Source organism: Hylobates moloch, unplaced genomic scaffold (genome assembly GCF_009828535.3).
Source record: "Hylobates moloch isolate HMO894 unplaced genomic scaffold, HMol_V3 SCAFFOLD_2, whole genome shotgun sequence".
NCBI lineage: Eukaryota > Metazoa > Chordata > Mammalia > Primates > Hylobatidae > Hylobates > Hylobates moloch.
Window position 1 is genome coordinate 60,286,784 of NW_026652277.1, and position 22,286 is coordinate 60,309,069.

The 22,286-nt window shown below is 34.4% G+C and overlaps 1 protein-coding gene and 1 long non-coding RNA gene across 2 annotated transcripts in view; one reads left to right on the plus strand and one right to left on the minus strand.

The window, feature by feature from the left end:
* LOC131382367 (uncharacterized) overlaps window positions 1-18,020 on the minus strand; it is a 54,449-nt gene extending 36,429 nt beyond the window's left edge. The window contains exons 1-3 of the long non-coding RNA XR_009211781.1: window positions 17,937-18,020; window positions 6,961-7,067; window positions 4,658-4,777 (exon numbers count right to left, since the gene is read on the minus strand). This is a non-coding gene — a long non-coding RNA (uncharacterized LOC131382367). The remainder of the gene's footprint in view (window positions 1-4,657; window positions 4,778-6,960; window positions 7,068-17,936) is intronic.
* Window positions 1-22,286, plus strand: part of ADAMTS3 (ADAM metallopeptidase with thrombospondin type 1 motif 3) — a 284,850-nt gene that overhangs the window by 252,266 nt on the left and 10,298 nt on the right. Inside the window, exons 11-19 of the mRNA XM_032150423.2 lie at window positions 396-509; window positions 2,541-2,686; window positions 3,901-4,076; window positions 5,170-5,303; window positions 6,857-6,980; window positions 10,308-10,388; window positions 12,241-12,404; window positions 17,863-18,028; window positions 20,491-20,623. Coding sequence (XP_032006314.1) covers window positions 396-509; window positions 2,541-2,686; window positions 3,901-4,076; window positions 5,170-5,303; window positions 6,857-6,980; window positions 10,308-10,388; window positions 12,241-12,404; window positions 17,863-18,028; window positions 20,491-20,623 — 1,238 coding nt within the window. The remainder of the gene's footprint in view (window positions 1-395; window positions 510-2,540; window positions 2,687-3,900; window positions 4,077-5,169; window positions 5,304-6,856; window positions 6,981-10,307; window positions 10,389-12,240; window positions 12,405-17,862; window positions 18,029-20,490; window positions 20,624-22,286) is intronic.

Genomic DNA, 22,286 nt, shown 5'->3' on the forward strand with positions numbered 1-22,286 from the left:
ACAGAGATAAAGAAAAGACATTTTGATAGCTTGAGAGCTGCCAAACCATTATATTTTCACATTTACAATATTCATGATAATTACTAAGTCTTTAGAAAATTTCAACGTTGTCTATTTGAAAAACAAAACGTAGAAACAGCAAGCAAAAACATTAAAAGTCAACAGATAATCTCAGACAACTCATTGTTTATCATTGTTATTTTAGAAAAGCAGAATAAAAGTATTTTCTACCTGAAATTCTTATGCAGTTTTTTTTTTAACATGTCACAGCATTGGCTATTAACTTGAAATAAACACATCCAAGAAACAGGACAGAAGAAACTGTATAGAATATATTTTTGGTGCATGTCATGCAAGCTGAGAGTTCACTGAGAATTTGATTATCTGTCTTCCAGTTCCGAACCTTTGACCCATGTAAACAGCTGTGGTGTAGCCATCCTGATAATCCCTACTTTTGTAAGACTAAAAAGGGACCTCCACTTGATGGGACTGAATGTGCTGCTGGAAAAGTGAGTATATCTATTTACACAATAAATATGTAAGATATGTTGCATAATTATCATCTTTAAAGGTCTAGAAAATGATAAACACAGCTGCACTGTCATTTTTATGAAAACCATAGTATGCAAGGTTTTATTATAGTAATGTACTAAGATAGTATACTAGTTCCCTGTGACTAAGGTAACGAGTTATCACAAACTTGGTGGCTTGAAACAATGGATATTTATTCCCTCACAGTTCTAGAGGCCAGAAGTCAAAAATCAATTTCAATGAACTGAAATCAATGTGTGGGCAGGGCCATTCTCCCTCCAGAGGCTGTAGTGAAGAATCTTTTCTTTGCTTTTTCCAGCATCTTGTGGCCCCTCCACATTTCTTGATTTGTGGCTGCACCACTCCAGTTTCTGCTTCTGTGGCCACATTGCCTTTTCCTCATCTTTGTGGGTCAAATCTCCTTCTACCCCTCTCTTATAAGGATACATGTAATAGCATTTAGGACCCCATGGATAATCTGGGATAATCTCTCCATTTTAAAATATTTAAGTTAATCACATTTGCAAAGACCCTTTTTCCAAATAAGGTAACATTTGCAGGTTCCAGGGATTAAGACTTGATATCTTTGGGACTACCTTTCAGCCCACTATTGGTAGAATAGGAAGAAGCAACTCAGCAGACTATCTGCCCCCTGGTAGTGGGATCTGATTGACTTGCTGGCATCCCATTCCTTGTGAAAGCTGCCCAGAAGTAAAGTCATGTGAACTTATACAGAAGATTTGGCCTTGTTCCTTAGGGAAGGATGCCCAGAGGTTTTAAATCCCAAATTGTGTAGTCAGGATTGAATGCTCAGAAATTGGCTGAGTGCCAAGCTATGCTACTCATAAGGGCAAAGATCCCAAAACAAAGGCATGTTAAGAACTCAAGTTGAAAAGCTTTGACTAGTTTAGAAATAAGAAATTGTAGGCAGGACCAAAACCTGGTACAGAAGATTTATATGGCGTTTACTTCTTTTAAAGCTCAATTTCAAGTGTGTATAAACTGTACTTGTGACAGGGATTATATGCATAATAATAATAAAACCTGTCATTTTAAGTGTTTGCACTATATTAGGCACTATACAAAGCACATTATATACAATGTTTTGCTTTGGGAAAATTCAATATCATAAACTTCTGACTAAAAACAAGAGCATAACGAGTTGATTCATTTTTGCTTTCTAAAAAATTATATAATTAACTTTTTAACATCCAACTTTCTTAAATATATTGGTGTTATATTGAAATTTATCAAAGTTGAGTTTTAACAAATGCTTTTATTGTACGTAGTATGAAAAAGTAGGTCAAAATGTTGGAGAGGAAAATGGCTAACGTCTCTTGAGCACCATGCCGGGCACTGTAAGCTAGGTGCCTCTATGGTGTTAGGGTTCTGGTAGCCCCACTTAATTACTTCTTGGTCAGATGCCCTTCAACTGCTTATGAACCTTTCTGGGCCTCAATTTTCCTCATCTAACTGGTGATGATAGATATATGACCCATCTATCTCTCAGAATCATTGTGAATGAAAAATTATTAAAGTTAAATAAAAGTGCTTTGAAAGCTACATATGTTTTAGACATATTATTATCTAAGTCAAGACATAGTTTATTTTATCATTTTTAAAAAGATCATATAGCCCTCAAAATATTCTGGTATGATATAGGTAGTGACAGATGAAGGGTAAAATATTACCAACTGTGCAAGCTGGGTGCTCAAAGAGTTCTTATTGATTATAGTGTTTGATGCTCACTGGTGAATGTATCATTTAAAAAGTTGCCTGAGTGAATGTTGTTTTTCCATTTTAATTTTATACTTGAAAAATACAAGTCTAAGTTACCCTTTAAAAGGGTATATTAATGACATAATTGCTTTTGGATAATTTTAAATGCATCTCCACCTGGAAGAAAAAAAGAGCAGTAAGAAAGCCCTTCAGCTAGATGGTTCTTGTATAACAACTTCAGCTTCAGTGTATGCATGATTCTAATAATTACCTTTCGTCATTTTTCTAAGTGGTGCTATAAGGGTCACTGCATGTGGAAGAATGCTAATCAGCAAAAACAAGATGGCAATTGGGGGTCATGGACTAAATTCGGCTCCTGTTCTCGGACATGTGGAACTGGTGTTCGTTTCAGAACACGCCAGTGCAATAATCCCATGTGAGTATATCCTTGTAATTCTTGTTATTTTTGGAGAGACCAGAAAATACTTCAATATTATGTTATTAGTATTCTGATTTATAAAGTGCATGTAAAACACAGGGCAGGAAAAGAAATTGTTCACAGTTCATAAACCAGGCTGTGTTTTCGATACATCTCCATTTATCAATCTTGTGACGAGCAGTCAGTGATGAAGATCAGAAGATCAAATGAAGATTGAATATTTTTAAAGAAGTTGCTGTTCAGGAATATTAAGAAGCTGGACAAGGAAAGTAGGTCACTGTGCCCTAAGGGCGTGGGCATGAGCACTGCGAGATCGACTGCCAGAAGCAAGGGAGTGTCCAGGAGAGAGCAGTACCAAGCATACAGACTCTCTCTCTTCAGGGAGTGGAATGTGATTGCTTCAGAGGAAGGCAAAAGAAAGATTGTGATAGAAGGCCAGGTGACTGTTGGGGGAAAGTTATCTATTCATTCACTCAGACTACAATTACTGAATTCTCTATTGTGTGCTCAGCAATCTTTATGAAGAAAAAAACAACTGAATTATCACATTTAGAGGATTCTGCCTTGTCTAGGGTTTAATATGTGAGCAGTTTTTCTCTCTGTTTCGGGAAGCAGGATGTCTCTGAGCACGTCTTTTGTTAAGACTATCTGATGCCACATACCTGCCTTCCCAGGAAGAGATGATGGTGGTATTAGAAGCAACAAAGACAATAAAAATTAAAAGATCAGCTAAAGTTCATTTTGAGCCAGGGTTGTTAGGAGTGCTTTAAATAATGTCAACTCATTTAATCTTCACAGTTTTCCTCAAAGGAAGATACATTATTATTTGCATTTTGCATATGAGGAAACCGAGCCATGGAGCGATGACCAAAGTTTCTTTGAGCTTCATCTGAGTGTTTTATACATGGTAGCAAAATATCATTTTGTTGATTCAATATACATGCTTTTCTTCGTACACACTTTTGCCATGCATTTAAAATATATGATTTGAAAAGCTGATTTAAGTTGAGCTTTATGTTTTGTTTTATTTTTCCACCCAGCAGGGAGAGAAGGGTGCTTTTGGAAAGGGACCGAAATTAGGAAGTATGAGTTCATTCACTTTGTGCTGGCAGCCGAGAAACTTTGGCTTTATGCCCTCAAGCACTGTGTCTGCAAGCTTCAACTGCTAGACAGAAGCCAAAAGGCCTTTTTAAATGTTGTCTTTTCTTTAGGCCCATCAATGGTGGTCAGGATTGTCCTGGTGTTAATTTTGAGTACCAGCTTTGTAACACAGAAGAATGCCAAAAACACTTTGAGGACTTCAGAGCACAGCAGTGTCAGCAGCGAAACTCCCACTTCGAACACCAGAATACCAAACACCACTGGTTGCCATATGAACATCCTGACTGTGAGTAGCCTCCTGCTCTTCTTCCTGCTGTGTGGATGGTTACTCACAGTTTAAGCTTTGCCAGCACCAACCCCATGGACTCTTGATCCCTATGTGGTAACTTAGGAAACTTGGTGCTTATAGGAGTAAGTTCTCCTGGGTTTCTAAGAATAAGGCTTAAATACCCTTTCTCTAAAGAGGTAAGAATTGTGCAATAGTTCCTGGCAAGCAGCACTATCACCATCAGTGGGGAAAAGACCAGTGGAAAGGAACGCCTGGGAGAGATGTTGGAATTCCTGATTCAACCAAAATCCCTCTACTAGGAAATACTTCTGGAATATTGTGATCTTTCCTTTCTGAACTAGAGAAAAATATAGTTCTTTGAAAATTGAGTCAGGACCAAGAGAAAGATCATTATTTAATAACAAAATATACCTTATAACCTTTTACTTTTTTACTATAGTTTAAAAATATATTTGGAAATTTTCTTCTAATGTTTCACTTCTTACTTCTGAATTTTTGGTTAAATATGTCCAAGTGGCATCTTTTTGCAATACTTCTTATTTGAGTGAATGAAAGGAAATAGTTATATGATTACATACCCACTGGTTTCAGTTCAAATCCATGTTAAAGGAAAGAGGAATACACGTAAGAATTCAAAGTTGCAACGCATTAAGAAGAAATGCATTGTTTTTATCTATTTTGGTGAAGTGAGTTGCATCCTGTAAGAGGCAAAAACTATGTTAGGTGATTTAGTCAAATCAGAGACATTCTTTCAGTGCTCTAATATTACGAAAACTAAACTGGTTTTGAATTAAAATTTATTTAAGAGCTATGTTGAAATCTGAGGTTGCCCAGGGCAGTCCCAGTTTATACCTGTTATTCCTGCTCAGTTATTACTAGAGCCCCTTTTCTAGTTTAGATGACAAATTATATGGTCACCTTAGCTAAAACCAATATGTCAAATGTTACTCCTTATTTTATTTGTTTATACAGTATTCCTTTCGTTTTCAGGAAATCACATTGAAACCTTATATTTAAAAATAAAATAAACTGTGCTGTTCAAACATTCCATTTTATGTAAATAGTTAATTTTATCGTCCATCTTATGCAGCCAAGAAAAGATGCCACCTTTACTGTCAGTCCAAGGAGACTGGAGACGTTGCTTACATGAAACAACTGGTGCATGATGGGACGCGCTGTTCTTACAAAGATCCATACAGCATATGTGTGCGAGGAGAGTGTGTGGTAAGTTCAAATTGCCTCCCCAAAGGCTTTCTACGTTATCTATGTTTGCTGTCATTCATCTGCACATTTTTAATTTTTTAAACTATTTTATCTTTGAAATCACATTATAGTAAGTGTCTATGAATAGTTCAATAGCTAAAATAAATTCGGGAGACATTATACTTTCTCAAATCAAACTTTGGTCACTGGCAGAATCAAGGTCTAAATAATTTTCCTAATTTCCAGCCAAATGCCTTTTCTAAGTAACTCTGAGGCCTCTAGGTTGGGAATACAAATTGGTGATAATGCATTTGCTTTGGGTATTTTAGTAGCCGTCTACTATTAAAATACAAGGTCTTTTTAAAAATAATCAGTGCTAAGTATATTTAATCTTTTGTTGTAAAGATAATAAGACATCTGTCTCACCTTCCAGTCAATTCTAAGTTTAAAAGCTAAATTTCACATCAGAACAAAAGTAGTAGAAAAGCAAACATGCTTTTTTGCTCCATTTAATCTCATGTTAAAAATGCATTTTATTTCTTATGTTCATAGTTAAATCGATATGAAATTCTTGTTAACTGAAACACTGCTCCTAACATATTCTTATGTTAGGAAATTCTTATTAACTGAAACACTGCTACTTTATACTTCATCAAAACTGAAGTGCTGTATTAATGAGTCTAAAGTAATTGAGCTTACATTTTCCTGAAAGCATAGTATGTCTTGTTCAGCTTTTACCTGCTGCAGTACCTAGTACATTAAACGTATGTGTTGTCTTTATTTTCCCTGCCACCTTTCATCCCATACTTTTGAGTGCAGTAGTGTACTGCGTATCATTATTCTACAGTGATTTACATTAAGAACATGCCTTGGTTCAGAAAACCTTCAGTATTTCCCTGTTTCAAGGGAAAATGTAAATTCTTCCTGGTATTCAAGTCTTCTGCAGTCTGTTCAATGCAGATTTTTCACTGTTGTTTCCTTATCATGAAACACTAACCTTCCACTGGTTTAAATATGGGTTTAGATATTGACCTCTTCACCCACTTTCCATGAACATACAATTTCTCTGGCTTTGTTGTAACTCGTCTGCTCTCCTGAAATGCTTTTCTATTCTGTTTCTTTGGCGCCTGTGAAAGTCTTCACCAGTCTTGTGAAGTTTTATCTAACATCCTAACCATCTTTTAAAGATTGCACTAATATACAACTCACTGTATTATCCATCATCATAAATGTGAGAGCAGCAAGGGAAAAGCACTGTCTTGTTTTTTTGTCTCCTCAGCATCAGCTACATCTGTTTTCATTACATGTGTGTTTGACCACTATGACAATTTAAAATGGTGTAAATATTTCACTGGACTGGAGGAAATACATTCTTTATTACTTAGGGTACAAGTCATTTGGTTTCCCATTTTTTTTTAAAAAACTGAGGTATTAAAAATTATGACTACAGTGGCAGTTTGCTGTAAATTGGCTGACTGTGGGCCGTGACTGAACAAAGGGTTCATCATTCTCTGGGATGTTGACCGCTACTGGGTACATTCAAATCAGCCACATTTGACATCTTCTCTCTCCAGAAAGTGGGCTGTGATAAAGAAATTGGTTCTAATAAGGTTGAGGATAAGTGTGGTGTCTGTGGAGGAGATAATTCCCACTGTCGAACCGTGAAGGGGACATTTACCAGAACTCCCAGGAAGCTTGGTAAGATGAGGTCTCTCGTGAATTTAGTATTCTTCTCTGTGATTTGTACTTTTTGAGGCTTCTTCTTTTAGAAATGCAGCATTTTCTCTATAAACAGAACCAAAATTTAGCTGCTGATTTATTGTTATTCAGATTACCTTTTAAGGAACTTAAAAAAAAAAAGAAATCACTGAATGAATTCGTACTCCCTAGCGTCAATGATGAAAAAAATACATACCAAATTTAGAAAAGAAACAAGTAAAATCAGTATCAGTTATACTAGCTAGCTAAAATCTGTGTTTTATTTTCGATTTTTAATAAAATGCAGATTGCATTATTAGAGTTGATGTTTATTTTGAATTCCTGTTGCACATAAATTATTGATCAGGAGTTTAAAAATTACAAAACTTTAGATACAACTTTTAAAATATGACATTAGTTTTACTTATTTTAAAAGTGAACAATTTTATCCTGTTTATAAATCTAGTAATCTTGGATCTGTATTTCACATAATTTTTAAAAATTTACTTTAAATAAAATTGAGGTACAACCAAAAACTAACCTGAGATGTAATTGCTCATCTCTATAAATGTTTATGCTTGTTACATAGTCAATAACTTGAACTTAGACATACACTGAAGGTTCAAAGGTGGAACAAAAAGCTGTCTTCATGCATCAGATAATAGGCAAAATTATCCATAGTTTAATAATATTCATTGGAATTTTCATAAAAGGTTTATATACAAACATTTATTACTGAATAATTTCTTGAGTTTGTATCAGATATTATTCAGTTATTCAATAATGATTTATTGGGCAAATGTTTCTGGGAATTCAGCACTTAAAGATAAATTTGATGTGGTGTTTGCTCAAGAAGATTTTGATGTCTTCCAAAGAGCCATTGGTATCTTATAAAATCATGAAAGTAAAACAAAAACAAAGAAATATGGTTTACGTTAAGTAAATTGTCATCGGGGTAATTTTTCCTTTTATAAAAAAGTTGGTCTTCATCCAAATGAAATAATTCTCTTAGTTTTTTTTTTTTAATTCCCATTATACCCCAGCTACCTAACTCAATTACTAGGAGATTATATTCTAATGTTTTTCTTGTTACTGATGTCTTTGCTATTCCTGTGTTATAAATTACCATGTTTTGTACTTTGAAAATTGTTAAAAAGCAAATATTGCTATTTCTGACTGATTGCATTATTAAAGCAAAGAGAAATATAATTATATACATGTATTATGTTTCAGTGGAGTCAGATGTAATTTTCTTCATCTTGCTGTGAAATAATGTACTGTGCTTTCTTTATTGGAGTTACATTTTATTCTTTTCTTTTAGATGTAAAATAATTCATTTTGTTTTATTTCCACAGTGAACTAATGTAAAGAAAAGGTTTTGCCATGTTCATTCTTTCTATATTATGTATAATATAAGGTATTGGTACTGTTTTTTAGATAGTTCAAACATTATGCTAAACTTGCAAATCAAGGCCAAAAGAACATTAGAAAATTTTCATCTGTCATACCAATTCAAACCGTTCAAAGATAATCTAACATCCATATCTTTGCACTAATATTGTCATCATAGTGATTTAATAGACTAATTAACCTTTTCCAACAGGAAAACATTTAAGCAAGAGGTGCCATAAAGAATTGAAGTTGCTGGAAAATGAAATCTGCAAGTATTCAACTTCAAATCATCTACTTAGTCTTACTTTCATGCTTAGTCTTACTTTCATTGACTATTAACAGTTTATTGGCATTATCTATTACAAATGCATTGTGACTTCAACACATAAACTTACAGAACATATTTTATATCTTGCCTAATAAAATATATGACTTATGGGATAGTCAATGAAACAACAAGACTTTGATAGACATGAACCCTCCACTAATTAAAGACATTCTATTTAAGGGAAGACAAGAGGCGCTTTCACTTTACCCAAAGGAGCTCGTAATATTTCTCTTGCTGAAACAAGAGAAGCTAAAAACATACTGGGTAAGTTGTAGCAAACTGCAGAAAGATGGGCATCCATAAATGGCATCAAGCTGTTTTGCTGTACTTGGCATCTTAAGCACGTTCCTTCTAGCCACTGTGTACTCAGGCAAACATGGTACATTTCATGTGTTAGACTTTACCCCAGGCTAAAGTGCTGAACACCCTGATCCCAAAAGGACTACTTTATTTGGTTAGGACACTAATAAATATTGTGAAAAAGTTAGGTAAATCTATTCATAGGTATATATTATTATACATATACAAATGACAAAAACACTTGTTTTTTCTTATTTCATCAATAATTGTGGATTGATAACTGGATTTCTGTTAATACTCTCCATAGAATATGTACTGGATGTTTCATAATGTATTGAAGGTGTAGGTTACGTAATCATCTTATATTCTTTTATTTGTATGATAATGAGATGTATAACATCTGTTCTAATTGACCTGACTATTGTCAGGTCATAATATTTATGATTTATTGTCATAATATTAATTCTAAATGATTGTAAGATAATTTTTAGGACATGTGATAGTATCAACATAGTATGTGATATATGACATTTACAGTAATAGGAATGATATATGATTTTAAAACTCAAAGCAACCAATTAAGCATATTGATTTTCTTATTTCTGGCTTAGGAGGTTTTGAGGTTAGGGTGCATATAAAGGCAATGCACAACACAATTTGCACACATTTTCCAACTAAGTGGTTTAAAATCCATGTTGTCGATTTGGTTAAAATAGTCCCATCATAAAACTTGTCTAAAGCCTTAAAATTAATACTGATCACAAGAAAAATGAAAGCACTGATTTTTCTGTTGTAACTCCTTTAGAATAAAGAAGGCTTTAAATATGAAAGTATTTTAATAATTAGAAGTTTAGCTATCTATACTTCCCTCTTGGACTTTTAAAATAACATGTAAGCAGATAATATATCCCAAAAAGTATACCACTTAAGTGAACTTTCACTAAAAATTGACTCCACTTCAAAAGGATGGTTTAGAAAACTAGAATCACACAGAGGGACACAGGAAAGTATAGTATTTGCCTGAATTGTTGACATCATTTGAAGGTCAACGCAAGATAAGTGACTAATATGTTGGTAACAAGATTAACTTTTTTCCCTCTTTAATTAAAAAAAAAAGTTTCCTCTAATTTCATGTCGGATGTCACAAAAGCTACCAATGCTTTGAAGTTAATTTCTGAAACTGCTTCTTTAAATTTATGGATGCCCTCTCTGCATGCAGAAGCAGTGAGAATGTAGTGCTCAGCTAACCATGGTTGTTGCTTTTGTTTTCTTCTTTGCTTCCTACAATATTTACTACACATGCAAAGGGTACCTTAAGATGTTTGATATACCCCCTGGGGCTAGACATGTGTTAATCCAAGAAGACGAGGCTTCTCCTCATATTCTTGGTAAGTGTTTCTGTCTGCTGTCTCTGCTTTAACATGCACCGAAACATTGAAATGTCAAAGAAATCCTAAATATAGATACATGTATATGTACATATATGTGTGTATGTATATGTACATATATCTGCGTATGTATATGTACATATATGTGCTTATGTATATGTACATACATGTGCATACGTATATGTACATATATGTGCATACGTATATGTAAGAATCAAAATAATATATAACTACATTAATTGAATGTTATGTAGGTTTTTTTTGGTCATTTCTCCTAACTATGCTTACTTAAAAGAAGAAATATAAAAAAAATAGAGCTTTAATTTTGTATAGAAACTAGGGTTGGTTCCTAATTATATGAGGGAAAAATCATTTGACAAGCTTATATTTGTTATACACTTTTTGCTCTGTTATAAGGAATAAGAAAATAAATATGTTAATAAGATCCACTAAATCAAGGAATATCAGAAAAATTCATCATACTTATGTTTACAAATAAGTTCTGATATTTTGATTGATCCAATACTGTATGTATCCTTATTTTTATTGTATTTCACATTCTTTGAAAAGCAACCACAGGTGAATTTTACTAATCTAATCTTAAATTATTCTAATATCTGACATGTGTCAGGTTTTTGACTGGCACATGCAGATCCATTTGCCACGGAGAGCTCATTATAATTTCCACAAGGAGATCTTTTTTTCTTTTATGAGAAGATTACATGGAAATGTCACTTTAAAGAGGTTTAAATTTAAATTGTATAGACAAGTGTAAACATAACTTACTTATTCCTTGGCCTGTAAGAACACTAAGATAATTTCTGAAGCTAAGACATCACATATCAACTCCATGAAAATTTGTAGCAAATCGTTTTATTTCAGTTGTGACTTTAAAAAATGAATTGTTTTATGGTGTTTCATAGAATTTTTAAACACATTTAAATTATATTCACTACTAAATGTCATAATAGTCTAGCAGTCAGCTATAGTTCTCTCTCAAGTATTTAAAATTCCTTATTTTTCATCCTAGAATTCATATTAATGTCCTTGGAAAAAATAGACCAGTTTAAAGCCCAAGAGGAATAAATACATTTAATTAAAATTACTCATGTTTTCCACCCATTTTCAATAATGGTAGTAACATGAAATTTTGCTTTCTAATATAACATTATATGCTGATAAACAAATCTAAAACTCAAAATCCCATTCATTATTTTGTACTCACTAAGCCAGCATTTTATTTCATTTTATAATATGTAATAAATGTTTACTACATTAAGAATTCCATTAGCAGTAAGCAGCTTTTTCTAACTATATGAGTAGGTGATATGGCTCTGGAATTTTACAATCATGAGAACTAAATTGTTGGCCTGAAAAATTACTTCAACTATGTTGGATGACTGTAAATATTTTGACCAACTTTAAAAAAATATGCAGTAAATAAACCATTACATTATATGCTATCCTAGCATAAATTGTTTCTATTAATTATTGAAAACATAGCTATCATTTTCAAAATATTCCCAGTTTTCTAAGGAAATATATAGGATCAATGATTTAGCAACTATTAACCTCTTTGACAATGTTTTCAAATGGGAATATTTGCAAACATTATTTTTGCCTATTTAACCATCTTGCCATATTTTTGACTAGTTAGGAATGCTTCTTGAGAGTTTTGAATGCCTAATCAAGACAATGGGAGTAATATCAGAACTAACACCCATTTTGATTGCTTGCTACTAATAAAGAAACACGGTCATTGATTTGTAGGAAGGATATACTTGCTGTGAATCTTCAGCACTTAATATGATAAAATAAAATGTATGCTGGTTACTCATTTTTCTTCCTTTAGCTATTAAGAACCAGGCTACAGGCCATTATATTTTAAATGGCAAAGGGGAGGAAGCCAAGTCGCGGACCTTCATAGATCTTGGTGTGGAGTGGGATTATAACATTGAAGATGACATTGAAAGTCTTCACACCGATGGACCTTTACATGATCCTGTTATTGTTTTGGTATGTGGCGTTACGTTGGTTCAGCTTAGTTTATAATTAATTTATCTGAAAACACTTTTACCTTTAACATTAAATGTACTTTGAGCATTGAAAAATGAGTTGCTTTTTAAAATAATTCCATTTATCTTCCCCCTACTCTTTGTGCAATATTTTCATGTAATTTATTATATATACATTATAAACTGAATAATGCAGCATTCTGATTTTTGATTTAAAAGTTATCTTTTAAAGACAACACTAAAAGTAGATTTTTGTATTTACCCACATATTTACCACTTTTTATGCTTTTCATTCTACTTTCTACATCTAACGTTCCATCTAGTATCATTTACCTTCAGCATTTCTTGCGGTGTGGGTGTATTGGCAAGTAATTCTCTCAGCTTTCAATGATCTGAAAATATCTTTATTTCACCCTCATTTTTGAAGGATATCTTTACTAGATATAGAATTTGAGTTGCTAGTTTTTTGGTTTTTTGTTTCCTTTTTTCCTTTCTTTCAGCACTGTGTTTTTATGATCTTGCAGCGAGTTCCAAGGGTTTGGGGGCTGATCAAAGAAAAAGAGATGGCCACAAGGTGGCAGTAGCACACACACACTTTATTTGCGCCAGGCCTCAACTGGTTTGCAAGTGTGGCCACTACCGAGAGGAGAGAAGGGCAAGGGAACTTCTGAGAAAGAGGGAAATCTGAGGTGGTTTCTGTGCCTAGGTGGTGTCATTCAGCAGCACAGCAGAGAGTCTGTGGGTCAGAGGGCTCCAAGGGAGGCAGCAGCATGAGGTCCTTATAGCCAGAAGGTCTTATTCATATCTAGCAGATGTTGGATGCAGTTTCCTAGAGCTGTGCAAAGCAGGCAGTCCCCGAATGGCTAAAACTCCCTCATTTGGGCAGCGTTAAAAACAACTGGATGTATCGAAGTTTGTGTTTGGCAGCAGAGGGCTTTTGAGCTAACAGATCTCAGCCTCAGCCTGCTGTGAAGAAATAACCTAGGGCCCAATATACAGGAGCCCTCTTTTACTCATTTATGCAGCACTTGCCTTCCAGAATCCATCACTTATGAAGAGAAGCCTCATTTATATTGCTGCACTGCGTGTAGTGTGTCAGTTTTCTCTGGCTGCTTTTTAAGATTTTTCTCTTCATCTTTTTGTTTTGTCTTGTTGGTTTAGCAGTTTGACTGATATACTCAGTTTACCGTGTTCTTTGTATGTCTTATGCTTGGAGTTCACTGAGAATCTTGGCTTTGTAGGTTGATGTTTTTGACCAAATTTGGGTAAATTTCCCATGATGTGTTCTAGTTAGTTGTTTTTCCCAAACCCTCACCCCCACCCCATCTTTCTCTTCTTTACTCCTAGGACTCACTTACATCAGTTGAAATTGTTCTACAAGTCTCAGGCTCTGTTCATCCTTTTATAATCTCTTTTAAAATACATTTTTCAGATCGGATTATTCCTTTTGAGCTCTAAGTCGCTGTTTCTCTTAGGTTATCTCCAATCTGTCCTTGAGCCTATCCAGTAAATTTTTCATATCAGATGGTGCGCTTTTCTTTTCTAGAATTTCCATTTGGTTCTTTTTTTTTTAATTTCCATTTTTCGGCTGAATTTTTCATAATGTTCACTCATTACATCTAAGTTACCCTTTAAGTTCTGGGTCTTCACGTTGTCTTTTTTTTTTTTTTATGGATCACATTCCTGCTTCTTTTTTTCTTGTACACTCGACATTTTAGAAGATAAATTGTAAGGTGTCTGGTTTTGTTCTGGCAGGCGGTTAAGTTATTGTCAGATCATCCTGATCCTTTAAGGCCTAGTTTTATTCTTCCCTACAGCTAGTCTATTTCAGTGTTGTCCTTCTTCCCGTGGTGTGGCCTTTCATGGTGCCGGGCTCAGCCCTGCCTGGTTTCTGGTATCTCTGTCCCACCCCCAGCACCTCCACTGTGGACTGCCTGGTGTCTTGGCCCAAGCATACACAGACCAACCCTCAGTCATGGACCCATGTAGATTTCTAGGTGATCTCTCTAAGCAGGTCCCTCTTCTTTAGTGCCCGGCTCTGAAAGTTCCAAACTCTAATTTAGCTCCTCCGCTCAGTCAGACGGCTGGGCTGGGCTTGGGCTCCTCCTCCCTATGCCAGGGTCCAGAACCTGGCCCTTGTCAGGAATAAGACCTGGCTTGTTTCTCTTCTTACAATGATTAGTGTCCTTTGTCATGACATCCATTGCCAAAAAAAAAAGTTTCTGCAAATATTTTGCCCAGTTTTATAGCTTTTAATATCAGGACGGCAACTCCATTACTCCCTCATGGATGAAAGCAGAAGACATCTACTTGATTTGAAATTTATTGTTAGTTTCTGTTGTATACAGAATTTTTATTTATTGGATTTCCTATAAAATATTATACTTAAGTCAAATTGCTCCACTCAATTTTTAGGGTTTTTTTGCTCTGAAAATTAGTTCCATTTTGAAATATCTGTTCAAATCTTGTGCCCATTGTTAAAGTTGTTATATTTTCTTTTTTTGAGTTTCAAGATCTCTTTGTATATTCAAGTCCTCTGTGAAATACGTGATTTGCAAATGTTTTCTTCCAGTCCACAGGTTGTCTTTTCATTCTTTTAGTAGTTTCTTTCATGGAGCAAAATATTTTAGCTTTATCGAAGTTCAATTTTTTAATGTTTTCTTTTGTGGATCAAGATTTTGGTATTATGAAAATTTTTTTTTGTCTAATCCAGCATCAAAACATTTTCTCCTACATTTTTTTGGTAACTGTTTCAGAGTTATACATTTTACATTTAGGTATATGTATCACTTGGGGTTAATTTTGTATGAAGTGTTAGGTCCTTATTTTTGCATGTGGATGTCTATATTAGTTATCTATTGTTGTAGAACAAAATTACCCTCAAACTTAGTGGCTGAACACAAGCAATACTTGTAGTTTCTGTGGAACATGTATCTGGACACCACTTAACTGGCTAGTTCTGGCATAGAGTATCTGATGAGTTTGCTGTCAACTGTGGCTAGAGTCATCTCAGCTTGACTGGGGGTTACTCTGCTTCCAAGCTTAGTCACTTGGTTGCTGAAAGGCCTGAGATGATTGTTCCCCAGCTTTTCCATGTGGTGGGTAGCAGCCCATGATTCTTTACCACTTAAGCCTCTCCGTAGGATGCTTATACATCCTCACAATATGGCACTGACTTCCACTACAGCAAGTGACTCAAGTGAGCGAGAACATGGGACAGTGAAACCAAGATGGAATTCTCAGTCCTTTTTTACCTAATGTTAGACAGATATATTTCTTAAACCATCACAATGTCCAGTTGTTTTAGCACTATTTGTTAAAAGTCTCTCCTTTCTTTATTAAAATGCCTTTCAATTGTGTCAAAAATTAATTATCCACATTTATGTGGGTCTATTCTAGACTCTCATTCTATTCCATAATATATGTTAATCAAAGTTTTATTTAGATTATTTTAAATATGAATGATTGGAGGCCAGATGCTCTATTTCACGCTGATATAATTACATTGTATTCCTTTCTAGCAACATGAGTATCTGGCTTTAGAGACCTGATGCTTAACCATCATGATAGATGCTTCAAGATTTGCCCACTGATTAAAATCTGACCACAGCAAGTGGTGTGGGCTGGAGGTACAAGAGGGAGATTTGTAGCTAGGAGACGAGGGTGTGGACAAGCAATGTTCTATCATTATGACATTGCTTTTCCATCCTGAGTCCTGGAACATGGTGGCTAGGCTGTCTGGGGCAAAGAGAATTAGATATCTGGCTAGAGTGTAAGGGTTGTTTGAATGGTGCTTTATTTTTAATGCTGTTTTAAAAACAAAGACAGAAAAAAAGAGAATAAAAGCCAGATAACCAGATCCTCTACCCCCACTAGTTTTAGTATCACCTCATTTCTCAAACAAAAGGTAGTTCTAAAAATTTAGTTTGGAATACCAATGAATTGCACATTTCTCTCTTTGCATAATTAGTAAAATCCTATGAAAGCTACATGGAAATCAATTTTTTAGAAGACAACTTGGTCCTGAACAAAATTAACAGGCAAGAGACAAACTGAGAACATATTTGCAACTCATATTACAAAAAGGAATTCATCTCTTTAGTGCACAGATTATTTAGGAGAGAAAAAATGTGTACAGTTCCAATAAAAACCAGGACAGTCATGCAATGTACAGTATTCAAAATATAAATGAGTAATAAACTTGGGAAAATTAAACTTTATTAGTTATCAAATAAATAACAACTAAAAATCATGATATTTTTCCCATCCAATTAATGAAGGTGAAAATTATATGACATGTAGTGTCAAATGGCCACTTTCATACACTGTCATTATTAAAGTAACAATTGTTCTAACTCTTCTGGAGGACCATTCACCAGTCTATCAGAAGAACTAGAATTATAAAAAGTGTTTGTTCCCTTTAGTCTACTAAAAAATGCCAGAAATCCCCACAAAGGTTGGGAAAATTTCTAATCAATACAAATATTCAAGAGTTACCACACACTTATTAACAATAATACATAACACTTTTAGGATTACAGACTACGCTGACAATTAAAAGTAAATTTTCTTTTTCAACTTTTTTTTTTACAAGTGCAATTTAGCTACATTGATATCTTGCATTGCGGTGACGTCAGGGCCTTCAGTGCATCCATCACTGGAGCAATGCACACATTGTACCTACCAAGCAAGTTCCCATCATTCAACCCTCCATCCATTCCCTCTGACCCCTCTGAATCTCCAGTGACCATCATTCCACCCTCCAAAAGCATGTTTTCAAAGAATATTTACTATTTTGAGAAATGTGCATAACATGTTACATGAAATAAACAAGGCCAGGAAAGTATATATGTCTGTACACACACACACACACACACACACACACACACGTGCGCGTGCACACAGAATGCAAATATCTTGAGGGACTATCACAATAATACAAGTGACTCGTTTTCTCTAGTTAGGTAGAATTATGATTTTTCATTTCCTTTATGTTTTTCCATAATGTATATATTTTCTGGAGGGAACATTACTATCTTTATCATCACAACAAAACAATGTCCTTTGAAGACAATTTTAAAATGCATTAAAATTTTAATCCTTTAATTTTAATTTTAATTCTTTACATTTAAAAGTTAAAATCCTTTAAAAAGGAGATGGTATAATTAAGGAAACCCACAGTGAATCTTATAAAGTTATCATTTTTATAATATAAACCCTTACTCCTCAGTGTATGTATTTTTTAACACTTTTATGTTAAAAGTTTTATAGATATTTCATCTTTTTCTTAAACAGGGCACATTTGCACTGTAGTTTATAGAAATAAAAACATTATAATTTTTGAAACTATTTGAAGGTTTTCAGTTTTAGTAAGAGCAATATTCTGAAATATTTGTAATTTTACACTCAAAATTTAAAACCCTCAGGTGATTTACATATTGATTTCATGTGTATGTTAGATTATACCTCAAGAAAATGATACCCGCTCTAGCCTGACATATAAGTACATCATCCATGAAGACTCTGTACCTACAATCAACAGCAACAATGTCATCCAGGAAGAATTAGATACTTTTGAGTGGGCTTTGAAGAGCTGGTCTCAGTGTTCCAAACCCTGTGGTGGAGGTAACAATTGAACACATTTATTATATTAAAATGTAATGCATATAAAAACCAATCTTGCTTCTACCTTTATGGCTGTCTATAATCGAGGCCACAATCTGAGAAACACCAGACATAACCATCAAAACATCAATACAAAACGTTTTTACTGAAATCTCAGAATCACCAAATCATAGGATTCCTTTCATAACAGTGACAGACCTTAAAATCCTCTTGCCCTTTTCTCTCAGGTCCTTTGTCTTGCATTTACTGTACTGGTACCCTTAATCACTTTATTCTTCCCAAACTCCAAAACTCTCCCAAATTCAGTGTACTCTGGTCCTCACCTTTCTTCTTCGCTACTTTTACTTTCTGTATCTCTCTGCATTTCTACGAGAGTTAATAATAAAAGAGCTATTGGTTACATGACTGTGTATCTGACTTTGCTATGTATTTGAAACCAGATACTGTTCTAAATGCTTTTTATATCAATGCATGAATACTCCCAATGGCCCTAAGCAGTTGGTACTATTGTTATCTCTGTTAAAGTGGTAGCAAAACTGAAGCACACAGAAGATAATTTCCCAGAGCCCACAGGATTCAAACCCAGATAACCTGGCTTCTGAACACATGCTGTCACTCTCTGCACTGTGCTGCCTCCGTTCCCTCTCCAGAGTCCATTAAGCTGGACTTAATGTTTCTCAATTTCTCCCATCATCCATTCCTCTAGTTCTAAACAAGTGCTCCATTACCAATTCCCTGCCATGGGCAGGAGAAGGCAAGAGGCTGTTAAATGACAGCAAATAGTTGAGAACAAAATTTGTATTAGGCAGTGCTTGCGTAAATTATTTATTTTACAATTTTAAGTTCAAGGCTGTGTTTCTAAAGTGTTTTCTTGAGGGAGGCATACAATAGTTAATTATTTTAAATGACATCTCTTTATCCATTACAAGATGCTCATTTAATTTGGACCCTTCCTTCTGCTGTACTCTCAACATTTACTTGGTCATAATATTTGTCAGATATACCTTCTTCTTATCTACCACAACTATTCCTTCTTCACCAGACTCCAGTCACCACTTTGGGAGAGACGATTATTGCAATAGCCTTTTAACTAGTCAGCTAATATTGATGTTCTTCTCTTCCTTAATTTGCAGGGTAATTTTTCTTGAATGAATGCATGAATGAATGATAAAATTATATTATTTCCCAGATTAAAATCCTTCAGTCTTCTAATATGTTGCCCTGAAGACACAACATCACTTTATGTAACATTCTTTCTAAAAATGAATCACTTGAATCTCATCATTAGAACACAATTAAACAGGCCCAAATTGTGGAACATTTTATAAAACAAATAGTTTTTAAATTTCCAAAATAGTAAATGCCGTAAGACAAAAAGAAGTTCAGTAATTATTTCTGACTGATGGAGGCTAGAGATATAATAACAGTTAAATGCAACATATGATCCTTGACTGGAAAAGGATTGCCATAAATAACATGATAGGAACAATTGAACATTTTTGAATAGGTCTGTGTGTTAGATAATAGCATTATATCTATGTTAAATGTCCTGATTTTAAGAATTATATTATAGTTGTATAAGAGAATGTACTTCCGAAATCTGTGCTTAGGTATTTAGGAGTGAAGGATCAGGATGTCCTCAACTTTCAAATGGTTCAGCAAAATTATATGTGTATTTACACACATACACGTATATAAAGAAATATAGCAAATGTGGTGACACAGTCACAAAAGATCAATCTAGATGCAAGGTATATCGGATAGGTTTGAATTTTTTCAAGTATATATACATAATTACAAATATAAAAGTTGATGTTTGAAAGACTCTCAGTAACTCCCTATAACCTTCAGGATAACGTCCCAAAACTTGTTAGACACTGAAGGCTTTCAAGATCTGATCCTTCCCTAACTCCTGCCCTCTTCACACATGACCCTCTAGCCACATGAAGAAGCCACAGTTTTTCATACGTTGTTTCCTTTGCTTGGAGACTAATTCTGCTTCATTTCCATTACTCCATACTATTTGAACTTCAGTATTCTGCTGAAGAAAAGTACTGATCCTCTAAGCTTTCCCCTCCCCTCCTCCAAGTTAGAGATCTCTTCCCTCTGTGTTCCTTTGGTGCCCTCTACTGCAAGTTATTTACATAGTTTTCTAAAAGCCTATGTCACTAGATATTGTCACAGTGGTTTTCATATCTATCTCTCACACTAGACTGTGTATAGAGACTAGTTCTTTAACATGCATGCAGTTGCAATATTTATCAAATGTATTCTCTGAAAAGGTAAAAGTTTTTGTTTATTTAATGTTCTTTGGGACCTTCAGCACCCATTGGAGTGCCGAATTGTATGCACTCAATACATATTTATTGAATGGATGAATAAATGTATGAATAAGTGAATAATCAAGTAACTAACAGCATAAAGAAGTGATTAAATCCAAAGAAATTTATTTCCTTTTCCAGGTTTCCAGTACACTAAATATGGATGCCGTAGGAAAAGTGATAATAAAATGGTCCATCGCAGCTTCTGTGAGGCCAACAAAAAGCCGAAACCTATTAGACGAATGTGCAATATTCAAGAGTGTACACATCCACTGTAAGCATTTATTTTAACTATCATATCTGGAGGTCAAAATCAGGACTTCACTGCCTTTAGCTCTTTTTAGTTTTGATTTTATTTTCAGTCAAAGCTCTATGTAGACATGGTTTAAATAGTCAAGTCACTTCACAGGAAGTATATAAAGCTGCAGTTCTGTGCCTTTCACCACATTCTTGTTCCTCAAAAACAACCACTTTCAACTGTTATATTTATTTTGATATTTGGTAGTTACTTGCTTCCTTCTCTCTAAGTCAAATGGTTTTGCTTCTATTCCTTGACTTTTTTGGGAGGTAGGTTAGACATTATACATTGAATTTTCACTATGAAATCTGAAGATTATATTATTTTATGACCACTCCGCAAATGCACACCCAGAGGCCACACTTTTTCCTTCCCTGCTACTCCCATTACTGACCTAACGTACCTTTTACTGATCGCAGTATTCAGGGTTTATATTAACATGTATCTCTCTTAATACCTGAGTCATACAGCATGCATTGATTATTATGGTTTCTTTCTTGTAACATTTCTTCCAGAATAAATGAATATTTTGATTTTATGTATTTGATCTTCTACTACTTTTCCTTAATTCATTCCCAAACTCTCTTTCTCAGTATCAATCCCCTCAAAATACTAAACATCCAAGTGTCCTCTCACTTTAATCTCCATAGAAACGGGAGAGTCTTGGAGAACAGAGAGTTCTCTGTGTTCCAGCTGCAGCTTGGGCTTTTTACCAGCTTTCATCCTAGGGTTCCCTTTCATCATCCTCCTTGGAATTCCTACTACCTTTCTCTTCTCTGGGATTTCCTGTTATTCCAAACTATAATGTATCATCCCTCAGACTCAAAAATACTGTTCTGTTATTATCTACACTCAAGTGTTGCTGTTGAAAAGTCGGTTGCCATTCTGATTCTCAGTTCTTTCTCAATGACCTGTTTTGGTCTCTTCATCTTTCAAAGTTTGTAGGACCATCATTTTGTTCCTAGTGTCCTGCAGTCCCAGTGATGAAACTGACTTGGTGCTCATTTTTACTCATCGTTGTGCTGTGTACTTACAGAGTTTTTAAATTGAAAAATAAAAATTGTATGTTTTTATGGGGTACGATGTAATGTTTTGATGTATGCATACATTGTGGAATGATTAAATTCAGCTAATTAACCCATCTATCACATCACATACTTATCATTTTTTGTGGTGCACACATTTCCAATCTGCTATCCTAGCAATTTTGAAATATCCATTTCATAATTATTAACCATAGACACTATGCTGTTCAGTAGATCTCAAAAACATATTTCTTCTAACTGAAACTTTGTACCCCTTGACCAACATCTCTCCATTACTCCTTCACCCTCACCCAAGCTCCTAATCACCACCATTCTAGTCTCCACTTCTATGAGTTCCACTTTTATAGATTCCACATATGGAATATAGAAAATAAGTGAAGGTCACATGGTATTTGTCTTTCTGTGTCCAATTCATTTCACTTAGCATAACTTCCTCCAGTTTCATCTATGTTGTGGCAAATGACACAAACTTTTAAATATATAAAATGGATATCTTTTATCTCTGGAAGATTTTCTTGTATTTTTTTTTTGTTTTGAAAAAAATTCTCCCGTGTTCCTCAGTGTTCTTTCTTTCTGGGACATTTGTAGCTTGG